The sequence below is a fragment of the Mya arenaria genome, chromosome 16 (genome assembly GCF_026914265.1).
Source record: "Mya arenaria isolate MELC-2E11 chromosome 16, ASM2691426v1".
Classification (NCBI taxonomy): domain Eukaryota; kingdom Metazoa; phylum Mollusca; class Bivalvia; order Myida; family Myidae; genus Mya; species Mya arenaria.
In genome coordinates, this window is record NC_069137.1 from 31180465 (window position 1) to 31202314 (window position 21850).

The window sequence follows — 21850 nt, forward strand, 5'->3', positions numbered from 1 at the left end:
TTCAATCCGTCAACCATTCCATAAGTTTCTGTCCGGACACCGTATTTTTGGCAAAAGCTAAGCTGAAACTGACCTATAACTCTGTAAAAAAACTGTGGTTAGTAACTAGTTAAACTTGACCCGTATGCTATTGCATTAATGACTTTTCGTACGGAAACAGTAAAAATAATGGCGTGTAATGCACCAGTCAATTGTAACCACGCCCCCCCCAGGTCCGGGGAATAACGGGACTTTGACTTTCGGTCCAGCCAAGCCCGGGCAGAGCCTCCGTCCTCCGGAGACGAACTGCTCGTGAAACCCCCGCCAAATGCCCCCGAACCCAAGGGACTCTAGGTAAAGCTCATTCCCCGCTGTATTATTGTATGGCGGGAAGACAAAACCACCGCATACACCCGGCACTACGGGACCACCTGGAAGGTAAAAACACGGCCCATTTCCCCGGCTTAATCCCGGTATACCCCCGGACCTGGGGGGGGGGGCATGGTTACAATTGACTGGTGTATAACCAAATTCGAACACGACATATGTTTAATGATATTTAAATCCGTTGACTCTTTTCATGAGTTATCTGCCGAACAAAACGATCGACCGAACACCTCATGGACCAAAATATACTAGTTGTATCTCTCGTGGCACCGCCACTCATTAAATACAGCTTTTGTTCTTACAGTGAAACACACATTTATCTTCTATGTAATACATTATTAAAATATTGTACGTTCACTGTTATTATGCCAGAATTATTATCTTATTATCATAATTAATAATGTTGTTATCATATTTAAAAATATTTAAATGATTAAACATACGTGCTGGTTGTTGTCTTTTGGGCGATGGAACACTGTTAGCACCTGGAGACCGGGTAGGTGGATTCACAGCTAGGGGAAAACATGGAAGGTATCAATTACGAGCCGGTTAGAACAGTTGTAGCACTTGTCAATCTTACGATTTGAATTTTCGATAAATTTATAATATGTATATACTGTAAGTGTTCAGTGGTAAAGATAAGATACGTTTACTCACGGACTGGTTTTGCGGTTTTGGCGGCCTCCTGCTGCCGTCTAAGCTGCTCCTCCCTCTGTCGCTGTTGCTGCTCCCGCTGACGTCGCTGCTCTTCCTGTTGAAGTCGCACAACCTCCTTCTGACGTCGTCGTTGGTCCTGAACTTGGCGTTGGTCGTTCCGGTTCTGTTGATCCGGGCGTATCTGTACCGCGTCACCAACAGGCACGCTAGCGCCTAGTTCAAAGCCAGTTTTCTGTTGGTTATTACCAGCCTGTTGTAGGCGGCCAGTCTGACCAAGCTGGCTAAACAACTGTGCTAGACCCTGGGCCTGACCCGGACCCCCGGCCGCATCCAGTAGAGCGCGACTCAATGCGGGGTTGCCTAGAAATGACACAACTAGCAACTACAGATCTATGAGTAAATGTTTGTTGACTAGTGATGGTGAACGCATGCTTTTGAAACAGGCTGAATGAATGGTAAACATGAATTGTAATATAAATTCTATCCAAGTTAAAGCGAAACTGAGTTTTACTTACATGTGTTCTAGAATATGTTATTCAAAACTGATTTAGAACTGTGTTACAAAGAGTTATTGGAATGACATACATGTGAATGGAAGAAAAACATGAGAAAAATACACAGTAAGGGTGCATGCAGGCGACGTATGGTTTAGCGTGCACGCGTGTTAAGATGGCATTCGAGGACGCATGCAGGAGGTTCATGTTTTGAGAGGACGAGCTTGGATGACTACACAACTGTCAAGTAGATACATCTATATAATCAAATACATAAAAATGCATTTTAGATTAGCCAATGCGTCATTTTGACGGCTTTGAAACATGCGAGATTTACTACAACAACACCATTTTGAGCGGTTTAAAATCTTTATTGTGAATAGCGGATAATAATTACAGAAACAGAATTATTTTATATACACGCTTCAGTGGCGGGTGTGCTTAGCTTCTGCTTACTGGAGTTAATAAAATGTCGGCTTAAGTAATTTGCACACAATCACAGTTCGATTTCACTATAACATGAAACTGTAACACTCAGAGCCACTTCTGTGAAAACTCCGTGTGTGACCTTCACAATGTCAGTAGGATGCGAGGCGGTAGGTAATGTCACACTAGGCCTGCGTCATCCCGGGAAACCCTCCCATCATCCCCGAGAGCCCGCCAAACGAACCGAACGGCCCTGCAAATGCAATCGAGTATGCCCGTTACTATGGTTAAAATACTTGTGTTGGTGAATAGACCAGTCCTGTATAGAAATAGATAATTTCTCGTATTATGAAAATGTATCGTGTAATAGAATAGACCGTGTGTATTCTGGCAACATGCATGCAAAACTACCTAAAAATTAACTCATTTCTAGTTATAACTTAAAACTACCCATTATAGGGGAACGTTACTTGTTGTTTTCGAAAGACAAGAAAACATGAATGATGAAGACTGCATCAAAATGTTTATATGATCGCGAGTGATAAAGTGTGATCAAGAAAAGCAGCGCGGTGGTCCTTTGTACATTTTTGTTCTTTTTAAGCGTTTTATAGCGTGCATAAATTCTTATTTAAGCATTGTACACATTGTAAATCAGTCAGGTAAAGAATGGCGACACCTTCATTTATTGCAAACTTAATGCTTACTCATTTACTAGGATTGTGCTCATGGAATCAACAATACATTTCATCTTCGATAAATATGTCGTAAATATCTAAGCTGTCAATAACAACACTGCTTCTACGAGGCATGTTTGCATGTTGCAGGATGTGATGCGTATGAGCCCATTAACCGCATGTTAAACAGGGATGCATAGCGTGTACATGTATACACTGCAGGGATGCATAGCGTGTTGGCATATTGAGAATAGTAAAGTTCGCTTCAACCTACCTGAAGTCAAAAAGTCTGAAACAACATACACAAATTAATAACAAACATCATTCTGATTACACCGCGCCATAAATCTCACACTACGAAACACTATATAATAACAAGAGGAAATTAATAAGTATTCAATCGCTTTAGCAGCTTGATGCAACTAGCATTGTGTTCACCAAATGCGTATAGATTTTTAAAGATGGGGCCAACATGGTAACAATTGACTGGTGCATTAGTGCCATTGGTGAGCGCAGTTTTAGGTAGCGTATACATGGTAAATAATTATGTCGTCAGGTGCAAGTGAACACAATGCATATAATGGTTACACATCACAAGTTTTGCCTGCTCAAAAAGGTATAAGACGGTCAAACACCACTAAACAAAGGTAGGTCCGGCACATAGATATGCACAAACATCCGATTATATGCATTCCCACACTTATAGTAAATTATTTTTAAGCAAGACTGTGACGTTAATCAAAATCGATGATCGATTGTAAAGGCTCACGGTATATACCAATAGTGAGGCTCACGGTATATACCAAAAGTAAGGCTCACGGTATATACCAATAGTAAGGCTCACGGTATATACCAATAGTGAGGCTCACGGTATATACCAAAAGTGAGGCTCACGGTATATACCAATAGTGAGGCTCACGGTATATACCAATAGTGAGGCTCACGGTATATACCAATAGTAAGGCTCACGGTATATACCAAAAGTAAGGCTCACGGTATATACCAATAGTGAGGCTCACGGTATATACCAAAAGTAAGGCTCACGGTATATACCAATAGTGAGGCTCACGGTATATACCAATAGTAAGGCTCACGGTATATACCAATAGTGAGGCTCACGGTATATACCAATAGTAAGGCTCACGGTATATACCAATAGTGAGGCTACCAATAGTGAGGCTCACGGTATATACCAATAGTGAGGCTCACGGTATATACCAATAGTAAGGCTCACGGTATATACCAATAGTAAGGCTCACGGTATATACCAATAGTTATGCTCACGGTATATACCAATAGTAAGGCTCACGGTATATACCAATATATTTCAACAAAATCTGACTTAATTTATTAATAACCCTAAATGTGTGGTGTTTGGTCGTATATCAATAAGCAAAGAGCGGCGAGCGGCCGTACCTGGACCATCTGGGTTCATCATGGCTGCCGCCAGACCCGGGGGCAGCCCGCCCCCGCTTCCGCTTCTGTTGCCTAGCATTGCGCCCAGCGCACCTAGTCCACCTAGGTTGCCATAGAGAGGATAAAACGGCGTGATTAAATAAAGGGTTTAAACAATTTAATTTAATTGGCATGCGGCTTGAAGCGTGCAAAATAAATGCATATTGGAATATTAAAATAGTCGAGTAGTGCGCGTTAACAATGCAAGCATATTAGAGTAGGATAGCAATGTTCGCAATGATGGATCTCATAAGTAAAATACATAGCTTACAGCACACAGAAGACAATGAGCATCCACACCATTGAATGAGACATACCATCACTACATCTTAAGCACTCCATATACATGTATATAACATATTATTAAGAACAAGTTCGACTAATTATTGTTTGTACTGTGAATGCCAGTGATTTAGAATACAACCTACATTTTCAGCCAATACAAAATTTTGCAGTGGGGTAATCATCAGCAGAGTACAAGGCTTAATCATTAACTGTTAAAAGGTCTGCCTACTGCGACTCACCCGATATACGCACACGAGCCGTTTCACATGTGCAAGCTAATCAGCAAATGAGGTTGTATTCTAAGTCAATTAGGTGACCTGAAGTGATTTCGTAATGAAGATTTTACTTCGTGTCATCTAACTATTACATGGTGAACACAGTCGGGTTTTTGTCAAATGTGATAGAGCTCTATTGTGCCATTAAAACAAAATATTAATGCAACAAATGACGTCACAGAGAGCGCTTGTTCACGCACCTGAACTTCCTCCTCCAGAACCGTTGCCCATTAACGCTGCAATCACTAGAAAGGGAGAAAATATGTTAATGTCAACTACAAGACTAATATGCTTATAGGATTGGTCTAGGTAAACGAGCTGAAGAACATTTAAAATGCAGGTTTTGTGGACTAATGTTTTTACGCGTAAACCTCGACAGCAAGTGTCATTCTTGACATGCGTTACATCCATCTACGGCATGTAATCAGCTGTGCAAACAATGCAACTATTTACCACAGTTACTTGGTATTTGGACTGCATTTTTTGGCCAGACACACTACTAGTTTGTGCTTGTTGAGCGATTGCATCTTGGAGATAACTTCCTTCTGAACATGCATGCGACGTATAGTTTTATCGAAAAATTCTTGTAGATCTGAGCTCGTTTCCACACATATGTCTCAACCCGAAATCTGCTAACCTTCATAACTTGTGAATGATAAAGATTGTATGGAATTGTATAATATTTAATATGTAAAAATAAACGACAAAAAGTTGATAATATGTTTATTATGTGTATCGTAGAGTACTAAAACACATTTTTTTATGATTCTCAATCCAAGAGATCACCCTAGGGACCAATCGCTCGACTGGCCAAAAAATGCAGTCCAAATACCAAGTAACTGTGCTATTTACCACAACACTTAATTATTTTCTTCTAGATTTTAAGCTTAGGTAATTAGTATACGTTTTAGTTTTAAAGTAAATAATTCATCATATAAAATGTAAAGTTCGAAGAGCTAAATTGGTTCTAAAAAGCACTAAATGAATAAATCAAACGACATTTATCGCTCAGTAATGTGCAGTCTTAATCAATCCGAGGTCCTGTACGTACACAAGTGAAGTAAACTTACTCTGACTATTTAATCCGCCCTCTGAAAATAAAACAAAATAACAACATTAAAAACTTATGACGTAAAAATACACAAAATTAAAACGAAAAAAGTATCAAATTTGAATTGTCATTCATTACTCTGATTCAGATTGTTTTAAATATTTGCCAGAAAACAAATTTCAAACAACTAAGTAGTTTGGTGCGCAGACGTTTTGGGGCATCCACCTCTTGGTGATGAAGGCGAGCATGCGTAGCCTCGTGCCAGAACACATTTCTCCGTTAAGCAATATTCAGAAAACGAGGAATCGTCACAAATAGATTGTACTCGTACCATTTATACCGTTGTTGAACCAAAATACATGTCGATAACCCCGTCCGCGTTATGGAATCGCCGGTCAAGTGTCCAACATTCGCGCGAGTATTTCTAAGTCTTTAAACGACAAATGTTCGCACAAATACGAAAACACGGATGCGTTAAGTCATATATCTGTATCGGAAATGGTTTGTCAATATGGTGGTACCGGGCCCTCATCATACATGTTCGCAATTCCAGCTTTTTGAAAGCTTCTTGTTTCGCTCTTATGCTTGCTATCTTCCCGTAAAATAAGTTTTTTCATGAATGTAAACAATCATATATACTGTATAGAAATAAATGCATTTATTAATACACTGAAATGCTCCATTCTCCATAGCAATTGTAGTGAGTCTTAGACGGTTCCAATAAAAAGCTTTGGCTAACATCGTGCAGTAGTATAATGAAAGCACTTACTCAGAAGTTCCATCCAGTTTGTTTGACCGCTTGTTTGACCGCTTGTCTGGCTATTTGTCAGGCCCAGACAAATACACGAGATAACAATCACTCTTCTTAAATATTGCATGGCTGAATATTGTCTTTTTTCGGATTTCGAAAATATTTTATATTCTTCTTTTTTAACTTCCTTTTGATATCGCTATTGAAATTTATTTTTCAATTCTAAGTCATACATGAATGTTAATTCCACCAATAAGAACTGCGCTATGGCTGTGGATTTATTCTCTTAACAGTACGTGAAAAACCGCCGTAGTCACTGAACCGTGAAACCATCAAACACTTTGATCAGCCTATGTCAGCAACACGTCAACCTGTCTTGTCTTCCGATACTCCATTGCCGAGGGAGACAGCTTCACTTATATTTTGGCAATAAAATGATATTACAATAACTGGTAATGTCTTATGTAGGTGTACGTTAAAACAACGTAAATGTAACGTCAAATTGACCGCATGTATACGTAATGGCTTCAACTATTCTAGTAACTCAATCAGACTAATCACAACGGAATGTTATTTCTTAATTAACCTTCTTTTATTTCAGCTACAGAGGACATTCCTCCAGCTCTGTTTATATTATACAGTCACTTTTCCGTATCGCGCTGTAAAGCCAGTTTAAACCAGCTGCAATTTATTAATAATAAATATGCAAAAAAAACTAAATAATTTAATGTCAACGAAATTGAACGTAAAACGTGATACGTTGTAACATTGTTAGTTGAGCTCCGCGTATCTGACGCTGTCGGAAAGTTGGACAGTTGACGGCTCGAGGACGGGTTTATTTCTTTCTAATTTAACGCGCTGACAAAACCTCGCTTACTTTATTTTACATGTACGTGATAAACATGTGCGTGATAAACATGTCAAAATGAGAATTGTTCTGCACGTTTCACCAAAAAAATATATCTAAAAATACCAAATGCATACTTGAAATGTACATTCTGAACAATCAGATTCTATACATTAATTAAGGCGCCCTTAAATCTCTTTAATATCGACAATTGAGTGATACAATACACTACTATTCACTATAGATGTAAATTTAGATTGATATGTGAATTGATAGAGCCATCATGGCAAAGAATTATATCATGTGAAACACTTTCAAGTCGTGTGGCGATGAAAATGTTGGCAATTCAATAGAATGTTGCTCATTATAGCTCTTCAAATAACATACATTGCCATCAACAACTATTAAAGTGCTATTCACTTATAAATAAACATTGCATTAATTATATCATAACAAGACCTTCAAAGCTTTTGAATATGACAAGTTCATGGTTGATAAAAAGGAAATACGCACATCCAGCTGATGGCAGGCTTTAGGCGTCATTACTATATACACATGTACGGCACACCCAATCCGGATATATCTCATACAGCAAATGAGATGTAAGGATAATTAAATGTGTTGAATGTCTCATTCATTTAATTACGTTATGTGACATAATTTATGTATGCAACTAAGCCAGCCGCGACCCTTCAAATAGCGTTAAGCTACATACTCTCATTGCTTTCAGTTCAAAGGAGAGCCTATATACTGTCCTTCCAAGGGTCATTGTTACAAATGCAATCCTGTTTAGCATAAACCACATTTTGCAATTATTGCTAAAATATTTAAGCGCGAAAGCATGCATACTCTTAAATCTGGCAATTGTCTTGTAAGTAATCATAATGCTATTCAATTGTGCACAGTAATAATGTTTCGATCTCTCAGACAAACGCGAACGTAAGCTTGGAGGTTACCGAAGACTACCGAGGCCTACGAGAACAACTGTACGTTGAATAGAAAACATACCCGAGGGCGCGGTCATGGATCCTCCTCCCTGCAGGGCCTGGAGAGCGGCTAAGGGGTTACCTTAAATGTCAACATGCTGGTATAGCGTCCATACCACAGCCAGGGTGATTATCATACAATAATATACACACACCAGCACCACACCGGCCGTATCATTGTTTCTTGTTCAAGATACAAGCACGTGTATGAGATGTGCAACAACTTGAACCTCTGTCAATGTCTGTAAACAAAGGTACCTTTATTTTCTGCGGACACCGCCCCTATCAGAAAGCATACTACAATAATGGCTAATTAGGCCATACATAAAGCAGATATCATGCATACTATAAGAACCATATGCATAACAAACCGACTTACAAAATGAAAGAAAACAGCACACAAATCAACCGACAGGATGCGACACTTAGTCATTACCACTGAACCCGAGAAGAAGGCCGAAGATAACGAGGGAAAACTGAAGATAACATACCTCCTCCGCTAGATCCTCCATTGGCCGCCTGTAGAGCCTGCAACATCGCCATTGGGTTGGCTCCTGAAACAGGGGTATAACATTGAGGGGCATCAGGGAGGAGCTTTTCGCTTAACTATATTTAAATACATTATGATTACTTACTCGTACATAATAATAATAATAATAATAATAATAATAATAATAATAATAATAATAATAATAATAATAATAATAATTATTATTATAATTACGACATTTTAATCGCAAACGCGAAACACTACATCAAAGGGAGGTTGTGAAACAGTTTTTGAACGTGTACTCTTAATCACATGTAATAATATGGTGTTTACCTTGAGAAAAGTATTTTTGAGAGTGTCAGTGAGTGGAATGTAAAATTTCATAATAAACTAAAACTTTTACCAGCGCGGATAGCTACACTTACACTTACACTTACACGTGTACACTTTATACAGGAAGCGTTTCTCACCCTCGCTATAAAAGTCCATACGCCAATCCATACAGCCGACAACACGTTAATGACTAACGTTTAAACTTAATTCAAGAAAATGTAATTACGACATCAATATCGTTGCGGTTGCAGTGTTAATACAATATAGTTGCCGGTTTTGTTGGTATTCCTGAAGAAGCTGGTATTACCTGATCCACCGGATGGCGTCTCGCCCGCCGATGCGCTATTGCCCTGACCACCCATTAGCCCCATAAGCCCCGCCATGGCCCCCATACCACCCATACCGCCCATAGCGCCACCCTCACCTGCACGAACGCCATAGTTGGAATAGAAACAACAATTAAGAACACCAAAAAATAATATTAATATTTAACAAAATATCTCTATAGACGTGACGTCATATTAAGGATTCTGTTTTGAGTATTCATATTTGCTTAGAGTGTACTGACATCACACATAATGGCATGACACATCTGGCATCTAGTTATTGACTGGCTAAGGTGAGATGACGAAAGCGTACCTGAACTGCCGCCCATGTTTCCCATGAGAGCTCCTAGACCGCCCATACCGCCCATACCAGGCATTCCTCCTCCCATCAGACTCGCCATCGCTGTAACCATGGCAACATATCACGGATTGCGCCTAACCATTACATGACACATGTTATTTTTGTTACTTGTTTTTTTAAATCCATACCTTAAATTATTATTAATGATGGGCAAAAATGGCGTCCAATAGTGGTAGTCATTGTCTTAAACGTTTAAAACAGTTATGAGAAGTAGATCTATAATGACTATATATACTTGAAAAGTGCAACTTCATGAGACGCTATTGATCTACATGGTTATATATAATGTTACTTACGGTTGGAGCCACCACTTCCTGAAAAGACAACAGTGTATTAGACAAACAGAGCAACTATACTGGTGTGTTGTATAGAAGAGGGAGAAACTATATTGTTGTACGGAAGAGGGAGAAACTATATTGTTGTACGGAAGAGGGAGAAACAATATTGATGTACGGAAGAGGGAGAAACTATATTGTTGTACGGAAGTGTGAGAAACTATATTGTTGTATGGAAGTGGGAGAAACTATATTGTTGTACGGAAGAGGGAGAAACTATACTGTTGTACGGAAGAGGGAGAAACTATATTGTTGTACGGAAGAGGGGGAAACTATATTGTTGTACGGAAGAGGGAGAAACTATATTGTTGTACGGAAGAGGGGGAAACTATATTGTTGTACGGAAGAGGGGGAAACTATATTGTTGTACGGAAGAGGGGGAAACTATATTGTTGTACGGAAGAGGGAGAAACTATATTGTTGTACGGAAGAGGGGGAAACTATATTGTTGTACGGAAGAGGGAGAAACTATATTGTTGTACGGAAGAGGGAGAAACTATATTGTTGTACGGAAGAGGGGGAAACTATATTGTTGTACGGAAGAGGGGGAAACAATATTGTTGTACGGAAGAGGGAGAAACAATATTGTTGTACGGAAGAGGGAGAAACAATATTGTTGTACGGAAGAGGGAGAAACAATATTGTTGTACGGAAGAGGGAGAAACTATATTGTTGTACGGAAGAGGGAGAAACTATATTGTTGTACGGAAGAGGGAGAAACAATATTGTTGTACGGAAGAGGGGGAAACTATATTGTTGTACGGAAGTGTGAGAAATTATACTGTTGGACTGTTGTACGGAAGAGGGAGAATCTATATTGATGTACGGAAGAGTGAGAAACTAAGCTGTTGTACAGAAGACAGATAAACTATATTGTTGTACGGAAGAGGGAGAAACTATATCGTTGTACAGAAGAGGGAGAAACAATATTGTTGTATAGAAGAGGGAGAAACTATATCGTTGTACAGAAGAGGGAGAAACTATATTGTTGTAAGGAAGAGGGAGAAACTATATTGTTGTACGGAAGAGGGAGAAACTATATTGTTGTATAGAAGAGGGAGAAACTATATTGTTGTATAGAAGAGGGAGAAACTATATTGTTGTACAGAAGAGGGAGAAACTATATCGTTGTACAGAAGAGGGAGAAACTATATTGTTGTACGGAAGAGGGAGAAACTATATCGTTGTACAGAAGAGGGAGAAACAATATTGTTGTATAGAAGAGGGAGAAACTATATCGTTGTACAGAAGAGGGAGAAACTATATTGTTGTACGGAAGAGGGAGAAACTATATTGTTGTACGGAAGAGGGAGAAACTATATTGTTGTACGGAAGAGGGAGAAACTATATTGTTGTATAGAAGAGGGAGAAACTATATTGTTGTATAGAAGAGGGAGAAACTATATTGTTGTACAGAAGAGGGAGAAACTATATCGTTGTACAGAAGAGGGAGAAACTATATTGTTGTACGGAAGAGGGAGAAACTATATCGTTGTACGGAAGAGAAAGAAACTATATTGTTGTATAGAAGAGGGAGAAACTATATTGTTGTACGGAAGAGAAAGAAACTATATTGTTGTATAGAAGAGGGAGAAACTATATTGTTGTACGGAAGAGAAAGAAACTATATTGTTGTATAGAAGAGGGAGAAACTATATTGTTGTATAGAAGAGGGAGAAACTATATTGTTGTACGGAAGAGAAAGAAACTATATTGTTGTACGGAAGAGGGAGAAACAATATTGTTGTATAGAAGAGGGAGAAACTATATTGTTGTACGGAAGAGAAAGAAACTATATTGTTGTATAGAAGAGGGAGAAACTAAATTGTTGTACGGAAGAGGGAGAAACTATATTGTTGTACGGAAGAGGGATAAACAATATTGTTGTACGGAAGAGGGAGAAACAATATTGTTGTATAGAAGAGTGAGAAACTATACTGTTCTACAGAAGAGGGGGAAACTATATTGTTGTATAGAAGAGGGAGAAACTATATTGTTGTACGGAAGAGGGGGAAACTATATTGTTGTACGGAAGAGGGAGAAACAATATTGTTGTATAGAAGAGGGAGAAACTATATTGTTGTACGGAAGAGAAAGAAACTATATTGTTGTATAGAAGAGGGAGAAACTATATTGTTGTACGGAAGAGAATGAAACTATATTGTTGTATAGAAGAGGGAGAAACTATATTGTTGTACGGAAGAGAAAGAAACTATATTGTTGTACGGAAGAGGGAGAAACTATATTGATGTACGGAAGAGGGAGAAACTATATCGTTGTACAGAAGAGGGAGAAACTATATTGTTGTATAGAAGAGGGAGAAACTATATTGTTGTACGGAAGAGGGAGAAACTATATTGTTGTACGGAAGAGGGAGAAACTATATTGTTGTACGGAAGAGGGAGAAACAATATTGTTGTATAGAAGAGGGAGAAACTATATTGTTGTACGGAAGAGGGAGAAACTATATTGTTGTACGGAAGAGGGAGAAACTATATTGTTGTACGGAAGAGGGAGAAACTATATCGTTGTACAGAAGAGGGAGAAACAATATTGTTGTATAGAAGAGGGAGAAACTATATCGTTGTACGGAAGAGGGAGAAACTATATTGTTGTACGGAAGAGGGAGAAACTATATTGTTGTACAGAAGAGGGAGAAACTATATTGTTGTACGGAAGAGGGAGAAACTATATTGTTGTACAGAAGAGGGAGAAACAATATTATTGTATAGAAGAGGGAGAAACTATATTGTTGTACGGAAGAGGGAGAAACTATATCGTTGTACAGAAGAGGGAGAAACAATATTGTTGTATAGAAGAGGGAGAAACTATATTGTTGTACGGAAGAGGGAGAAACTATATTGTTGTACGGAAGAGGGAGAAACTATATTGTTGTACGGAAGAGGGAGAAACTATATTGTTGTATAGAAGAGGGAGAAACTATAGTGTTGTATAGAAGAGGGAGAAACTATATCGTTGTACAGAAGAGGGAGAAACTATATTGTTGTATAGAAGAGGGAGAAACTATATTGTTGTACGGAAGAGGGAGAAACTATATTGTTGTACGGAAGAGGGAGAAACTATATCGTTGTATAGAAGAGGGAGAAACTATATTGTTGTACAGAAGAGGGAGAAACTATATTGTTGTACGGAAGAGAAAGAAACTATATTGTTGTACGGAAGAGGGAGAAACTATATCGTTGTACAGAAGAGGGAGAAACTAAATTGTTGTATAGAAGAGGGAGAAACTATATTGTTGTACGGAAGAGGGAGAAACTATATCGTTGTACAGAAGAGGGAGAAACTAAATTGTTGTATAGAAGAGGGAGAAACTATATTGTTGTACGGAAGAGGGAGAAACTATATCGTTGTACAGAAGAGGGAGAAACTATATTGTTGTATAGAAGAGGGAGAAACGATATTGTTGTACGGAAGAGGGAGAGACTATATTGTTGTACGGAAGAGAAAGAAACTATAGTGTTGTACGGAAGAGGGAGAAACTATATCGTTGTACAGAAGAGGGAGAAACAATATTGTTGTATAGAAGAGGGAGAAACTATATTGTTGTACGGAAGAGGGAGAAACTATATTGTTGTACGGAAGAGGGAGAAACTATATTGTTGTATAGAAGAGGGAGAAACTATATTGTTGTATAGAAGAGGGAGAAACTATATTGTTGTATAGAAGAGGGAGAAACTATATCGTTGTACAGAAGAGGGAGAAACTATATTGTTGTATAGAAGAGGGAGAAACTATATTGTTGTACGGAAGAGGGAGAAACTATATTGTTGTACGGAAGAGGGAGAAACTATATCGTTGTATAGAAGAGGGAGAAACTATATTGTTGTACAGAAGAGGGAGAAACTATATTGTTGTACGGAAGAGAAAGAAACTATATTGTTGTACGGAAGAGGGAGAAACTATATCGTTGTACAGAAGAGGGAGAAACTATATTGTTGTATAGAAGAGGGAGAAACTATATTGTTGTACGGAAGAGGGAGAAACTATATTGTTGTACGGAAGAGAAAGAAACTATAGTGTTGTACGAAAGACAGAAAAACTATAGTGTTGTACGGAAGAGGGAGAAACTATATTGTTGTACGGAAGACAGAAGAACTATATTGTTGTACGGAAGAGGGAGAAACTATATCGTTGTACGGAAGACAGAAAAACTATATTGATGTACGGAAGAGGGAGAAACTGTATTGTTGTACGGAAGAGTGAGAAACTATATTGTTGTACGGAAGAGTGAGAAACAATATTGTTGTACGGAAGAGGGAGAAACTATATTGTTGTACGGAAGAGGGGGAAACTATATTGTTGTACAGAAGAGGGAGAAACTATATCGTTGTACGGAAGAGTGAGAAACAATATTGTTGTACGGAAGAGTGAGAAACTATATTGTTGTACAGAAGAGGGAGAAACTATATTGTTGTACGGAAGAGGGAGAAACTGTATTGTTGTACGGAAGAGTGAGAAACTATATTGTTGTACGGAAGAGTGAGAAACAATATTGTTGTACAGAAGAGGGAGAAACTATATTGTTGTACGGAAGAGGGAGAAACTGTATTGTTGTACGGAAGAGTGAGAAACTATATTGTTGTACGGAAGAGGGAGAAACTATATTGTTGTATAGAAGAGGGAGAAACAATATTGTTGTATAGAAGAGGGAGAAACTATATTGTTGTACGGAAGAGTGAGAAACAATATTGTTGTACGGAAGAGGGAGAAACTATATTGTTGTACGGAAGAGTGAGAAACAATATTGTTGTATAGAAGAGGGAGAAACTGTATTGTTGTACGGAAGAGGGAGAAACTATATTGTTGTACGGAAGAGGGGGAAACTATATTGTTGTACGGAAGAGGGAGAAACTGTATTGTTGTACGGAAGAGGGAGAAACTATATTGTTGTACGGAAGAGTGAGAAACAATATTGTTGTACGGAAGAGGGAGAAACAATATTGTTGTACGGAAGAGGGAGAAACTGTATTGTTGTACGGAAGAGTGAGAAACTATATTGTTGTACGGAAGAGGGAGAAACTATATTGTTGTACGGAAGAGGGAGAAACTATATTGTTGTATAGAAGAGGGAGAAACAATATTGTTGTACGGAAGAGGGGGAAACTATATCGTTGTACGGAAGTGTGAGAAATATATTGTTGTACGGAAGACAGAAAAACTATAGTGTTGTACGGAAGAGGGAGAAACTATATCGTTGTACAGAAGAGGGAGAAACTATATTGTTGTATAGAAGAGGGAGAAACTATATTGTTGTACGGAAGAGGGAGAAACTATATTGTTGTACGGAAGAGGGAGAAACTATATCGTTGTACAGAAGAGGGAGAAACTATATTGTTGTATAGAAGAGGGAGAAACTATATTGTTGTACGGAAGAGGGAGAAACTATATCGTTGTACAGAAGAGGGAGAAACTATATTGTTGTATAGAAGAGGGAGAAACTATATTGTTGTACGGAAGAGGGAGAAACTATATTGTTGTACGGAAGAGGGAGAAACTATATTGTTGTACGGAAGAGGGAGAAACTATATCGTTGTACAGAAGAGGGAGAAACTATATTGTTGTATAGAAGAGGGAGAAACTATATTGTTGTACGGAAGAGGGAGAAACTATATTGTTGTACGGAAGAGAAAGAAACTATAGTGTTGTACGAAAGACAGAAAAACTATAGTGTTGTACGGAAGAGGGAGAAACTATATTGTTGTACGGAAGAGGGAGAAACTAAATTGTTGTATAGAAGAGGGAGAAACTATATTGTTGTACGGAAGAGGAAGAAACTATATCGTGGTACGGAAGACAGAAAAACTATATTGATGTACGGAAGAGGGAGAAACTGTATTGTTGTACGGAAGAGTGAGAAACTATATTGTTGTACGGAAGAGTGAGAAACAATATTGTTGTACGGAAGAGGGAGAAACTATATTGTTGTACGGAAGAGGGGGAAACTATATTGTTGTACGGAAGAGGGAGAAACTATATTGTTGTACGGAAGAGTGAGAAACAATATTGTTGTACGGAAGAGGGGGAAACTATATTGTTGTACGGAAGAGGGAGAAATTATATTGTTGTACGGAAGAGTGAGAAACAATATTGTTGTACGGAAGAGGGGGAAACTATATTGTTGTACGGAAGAGGGAGAAACTATATTGTTGTACGGAAGAGGGAGAAACTATATTGTTGTACGGAAGAGGGGGAAACTATATTGTTGTACGGAAGAGGGAGAAACTATATTGTTGTACGGAAGAGTGAGAAACAATATTGTTGTACGGAAGAGGGGGAAACTATATTGTTGTACGGAAGAGGGAGAAATTATATTGTTGTACGGAAGAGTGAGAAACAATATTGTTGTACGGAAGAGGGGGAAACTATATTGTTGTACGGAAGAGGGAGAAACTATATTGTTGTACGGAAGAGTGAGAAACAATATTGTTGTACGGAAGAGGGGGAAACTATATTGTTGTACGGAAGAGGGAGAAACTATATTGTTGTACGGAAGAGGGGGAAACTATATTGTTGTACGGAAGAGGGAGAAACTATATTGTTGTACGGAAGAGGGAGAAACTATATTGTTGTACGGAAGAGGGAGAAACTATATTGTTGTACGGAAGAGGGAGAAATTATATTGTTGTACGGAAGAGGGAGAAACAATACTGTTCTACGGAAGAGGGAAAAACTATATTGTTGTACGGAAGAGGGAGAAACTATATTGTTGTACGGAAGAGGGAGAAACAATATTGTTGTACGGAAGAGGGAGACACTATAGTGTTGCACGGTAGAGGGAGAAACTATATTGTTGTACGGAAAAAGGAGACGTGAACAGACATTGTAAGGTGTCGCACTGGTGCAAATCTTGCGTCCAGTAACATGTGTACATATGTTAAGCTTTAATTCAAACCAAAACATACTTATAACTTAAACATCGAGTTTAATATTGGCTTTAAATAAAATAAAAAGAAATCCCATTTAAGTAGTGTGTGTTGTACGTACCGCCTAGAAGCGCCGAAAGGTCCATACCGCCCATGGCTCCTGCACCGCTGCCGCCGCCGCCGCCCTGGTTCATAAGCGCCATCATCATCATCGGATTCATCCCACCTGCCGCGGCAGTTAACGAGAAAACAAACCCGGTAATATATACAGCTAATGATAACAGCGAGCGGTGTTTAAAGGCAGTGCATTGTCAGCAGAAAACAATGCAACAACGGCAGAAGCAAGGGATGTTTAAAAGTTCTGAAGGAAGGAGGAGTATAAGTGAACATAACATACACAGAAACGGTAAAAAATGAATATAGCCAATGTATACACGAAAATCGGAACGATCATAATATCAACAACGAGAAGCATATTTTAAGACTTTTCTGATAAACCAACATAAGATAAACGAGGAAAGCTCCACGAAAAGTTTACTTTTAAGATAAAAAGGTTAGGAATGGATAGCTGACAGGTTTTTATGGATATGAAATTACTATTCAAATTAGAAATCAATAAAGGCCTATACATGCATATTTAAATCTAAACACTAGGTATTTCATGACATGCAATATAAGTTAGATTCTCAGACAGTCAGAAGAGAGTACGCCGGTAACATACGTTTATATGGGATAATATTCAACCTTATAAAACGAGAATGTGCAAATAAATTTGTTTACTTATATACACTTAACAAAACTTCTTACTAGACCCTTCAATATTGGGTATAAATGATCTCAGCGTCTCAACCATTCAAATGTATGTAATGTATGTAATGTATGTAATAGACAGAAAGAACATCGAAGAACCTGCAATAAAGGAAATTGTCAAAATAAAAAACAGAACAGAAGATAACTTCGAAACGATTCTGTAAAATGTGAAATGATAGCACTTAGACACAGGACATGATAGCATCTATGTGACACAGGACATGATAGCATCTCTGTGACACAGGATATGATAGCATCTCTGTGACATCGGACATGATATCATCTCTGTGACATCGGACATAATAGCAACTCTGTGACATCGGACATGATAGCATCTCTGTGACACAGGACATGATAGCATCTCTGTGACACAGGACATGGTAGCATCTCAGTAACACAGGACATGATAGCATCTCAGTAACACAGGACATGATAGCATCTCAGTGACACAGGACATGATAGCATCTCAGTAACACAGGACATGATAGCATCTCAGTAACACAGGACATGATAGCATCTCTGTGACACAGGACATGGTAGCATCTCAGTAACACAGGACATGATAGCATCTCAGTAACACAGGACATGATAGCATCTCTGTGACACAGGACATGGTAGCATCTCAGTAACACAGGACATGATAGCATCTCTGTGACACAGGACATGATAGCATCTCTGTGACACAGGACATGATAGCATCTCAGTAACACAGGACATGATAGCATCTCAGTGACACAGGACATGATAGCATCTCAGTAACACAGGACATGATAGCATCTCTGTGACACAGGACATGGCAGCATCTCAGTAACACAGGACATGATAGCATCTCTGTGACACAGGACATGGCAGCATCTCTGTGGCATCGGACATGAACGCATCTCTGTGACATCGGACATGATAGCATCTCTGTGACATCGGACATAATAGCATCTCTGTGACATCGGACATAATAGCATCTCTGTGACATCGGACATGATAGCATCTCTGTGACACAGGACATGGCAGCATCTCTGCGACATAGGACATGAACGCATCTCTGTGACACAGGACATGATAGCATCTCTGTGACACAGGACATGATAACATCTCTGTGACACAGGACATGAACGCATCTCTGTGACACAGGACATGATAGCAACTCTGTGACATCGGACATGATAGCATCTCTGTGACATCGGACATGATAGCATCTCTGTGATACAGGACATGATAGCATCTCTGTGAGACAGGACATGGTAGCATCTCAGTGACACAGGACATGATAGCATCTCTGTGACATCGGACATGGTAGCATCTCTGTGACACGGGACATGATAGCATTTCTGTGACATCGGACATGAACGCATCTCTGTGAAATCGGACATGAACGCATCTCTGTTACATCGGACATGAATGCATCTCTGTGACACAGGACATGATAGCATCTCTGTGACATAGGACACGATAGCATCTCTGTGACACAGGACATGATAGCATTTCTGTGACATCGGACACGATAGCATCTCTGTGACACAGGACATGATAGCATCTCTGTGACATCGGACATGGTAGCATCTCTGTGACACAGGACATGATAGCATCTCTGTGACATAGGACATGATGTCCTAGTCTAGATAGGAGTTTTGTTGTGTATATATGATATAAGTCAAACACATGCATATGGAATGCCGTCCCATGGCCTGTTATTTAGCATGGGGTCATCGTATCAACGAGCGCAATGAAGCAAAATAAGGAGACTGTTGAAACTGTTAAGAATGTCAGAAAATATAACCTGTAAATTCCAAAAAAATGCATCTATCATTATGTGTCAAAATTCAAATTCGTCTAATTACGACAAAGAAAAAATAATCCGTAAGGCGAAATAATGATACATTCGTTAATAAGATAACCTCTTAATGCGAACAACCAAAAATAAGAAGAAAAAAAACAACACCAACAAACAAATAAGTATAACAAACAAAGGACCATCAGCCTTTTACTCAGGCCTGGGCCACCGTACACGGTACTAATTATTGTATACCGCACCACTTAATTGTTCAAATCTAGGTCACCGTATACCGTACCAATTACGTATTCAAACCAAACTCCATACAAAAACATATGTATGAAAATAACAAGGGGCAATTTCTCAGAACATACTGCAGCCAGAGTTATGTTTCCTGTGCGCCATAGACGTCACCATATATGTTTGCAACGAAAAAGTTCTCAACAAGCAAATTCGTTGATTTTATATCCCCCCCCCCCCCCCCGAATAGGCAAAGTTCATGGAATGGAAATGTAAACTTGGTGAAATATTCCTATATTAACATGTAATACGGCTGCAGAGATATGGACTGTTAATAAATGTTGGGTATGAGTTTTAAGTCGCTAGGTATTATTTGAATTTAAAGTGTTGTTTATAGAGAGAAGCATTTGTAAAAGTTTCCCATGAATTTGAATGTTTAATGTTCAAAGTAATAATTATAATAGTTCATTAAGCAAAACTTTTTGATAATTTAAACTTTTATGAATAATGGACCTAATATAATTGATCTAGTATGTTCCAAAGATATTTCTAAGATTTGAACTAGTGACTTTGTGTTTTACTCCATGTGACCCAAATTTATAAGCGGTCGGAATTTTCTGAAGGGGAACATTCTGACGAAGTTTGAACACCATAATGACCATTGCACGAAATGGTTCCAGACAGTAAAAATATGACGGACGGACGGACGGACGAACGACCGGACGGAATGATGGATGGACGGAATAACGGACGGACGAACAAAATGCCAAAATAGTATCCCCCTCCCGAAACCTTCGTTTCGGCGTGGAATACAAACAGCTTCCCTAATAGTGGACGGTACGGTATACGGCGCCCCAGGTTTTCGCCTGATTTGGAGAGGCTGCGGTTAAAAAAAGAAGAAAATTTAATAATAGTCCTCCACACAAAGATTTTTTCTTATTGTTTGGTTATTTGCATGTTGTATTTATAACGATTCTGAAACCATATGGGATAGCAAACGTTTGAGTCTGTGTGTTTACACGAAACTATACATGTATCCAACTATCGAATATATTTAATAATGCACGGCCAACACCGTTGAAGTGTTTACACAACCTTCATACTAGACGTGGCTAATAAAACATTGCGTGAATGTGGCCCGCCGTACGCAACATAATAATGAAACTAGTACATCAGCTCAGGAGACATCAGGCCATTTTATTACTGTTATGTAAAACTTTATACTATTAAATACAGGGCCATCAGGCATAAGTGTAAGCCGAAAATTGTTCACCAATAATCCACCCACTGCCTACACATCTGTAACGTCACCGCATCCAGCCCAGGATGTGAGGGATAGGGAGTCATGCTTATGGCGGAAAAATATCATATATATAGTTACCACCTCCTTCCGGCGCCTCTGGTGCCTCGCCTGTGATAGGGTTCCGGCTCTGGCCTCCCGTGCCGGCGCTCAACACTGCCAGGAGACAGTTATCGGTGAGTGTATGGTAAAATCAGTTTCGTGGAAAGTGTGTTTTGTTTGAAGAATGCTACTTAAATAAATTCAACGTTATAAGCGCGAGTGTGTTTAACTTTATATCCATTGGAGATTCATTATTTTATAAAAATGAAACACATTCAACCGAAATTTCACAATGTCAAATAACATCACCGACTACAGACTAGCATTGGCTATATAGCTGCAAAGCGAATAGAAACATGAGGTTACTCTCTATAAGCCGACAACAAACCCGAGAAAAGAACAGAAAAACAAATTCACAACGTCTTCAGGCATCTGCGAGAAGGCGGTGGTTGTCTTTTCAAAGATGTGCTAAAAGCTATATGTGCAAGTATATGTTAGAGAGTGAATGTGTTGGAGACAGTCATTGGCAGGACGTCACGAACGACACAGTATGTGACTGGATACACGTGGACATGTTACAAGAACGACACAGTATGTGACTGGATACACGTGGACATGTTACACTCACGACACAGTATGTGACTGGATACACGTGGACATGTTACACTCACGACACAGTATATGACTGGATACA

General features: G+C 38.9%; 1 protein-coding gene across 14 annotated transcripts in view; it reads right to left on the bottom strand.

The window, feature by feature from the left end:
• Positions 1 to 1867: 1867 nt before the first annotated feature.
• Positions 1868 to 21850, bottom strand: part of LOC128221913 (proteoglycan 4-like) — a 52383-nt gene continuing 32400 nt past the window's right edge. For 3 of the 14 annotated variants that reach the window (XM_052930582.1, XM_052930579.1, XM_052930593.1), the window contains 12 exons: positions 21196 to 21270; positions 17118 to 17231; positions 10074 to 10091; positions 9730 to 9819; positions 9398 to 9514; positions 8759 to 8821; positions 8290 to 8349; positions 5703 to 5723; positions 4833 to 4877; positions 4034 to 4135; positions 2892 to 2906; positions 1868 to 2196 (listed from right to left, as the gene is read on the bottom strand). In XM_052930582.1, the coding sequence (XP_052786542.1) occupies positions 2129 to 2196; positions 2892 to 2906; positions 4034 to 4135; positions 4833 to 4877; positions 5703 to 5723; positions 8290 to 8349; positions 8759 to 8821; positions 9398 to 9514; positions 9730 to 9819; positions 10074 to 10091; positions 17118 to 17231; positions 21196 to 21270 (788 nt within the window). In that variant the 3' untranslated portion in view covers positions 1868 to 2128. The remainder of the gene's footprint in view (positions 2197 to 2891; positions 2907 to 4033; positions 4136 to 4832; positions 4878 to 5702; positions 5724 to 8289; positions 8350 to 8758; positions 8822 to 9397; positions 9515 to 9729; positions 9820 to 10073; positions 10092 to 17117; positions 17232 to 21195; positions 21271 to 21850) is intronic. The other 11 variants (XM_052930581.1, XM_052930580.1, XM_052930586.1 and 8 more) reach the window with 11 other exon arrangements.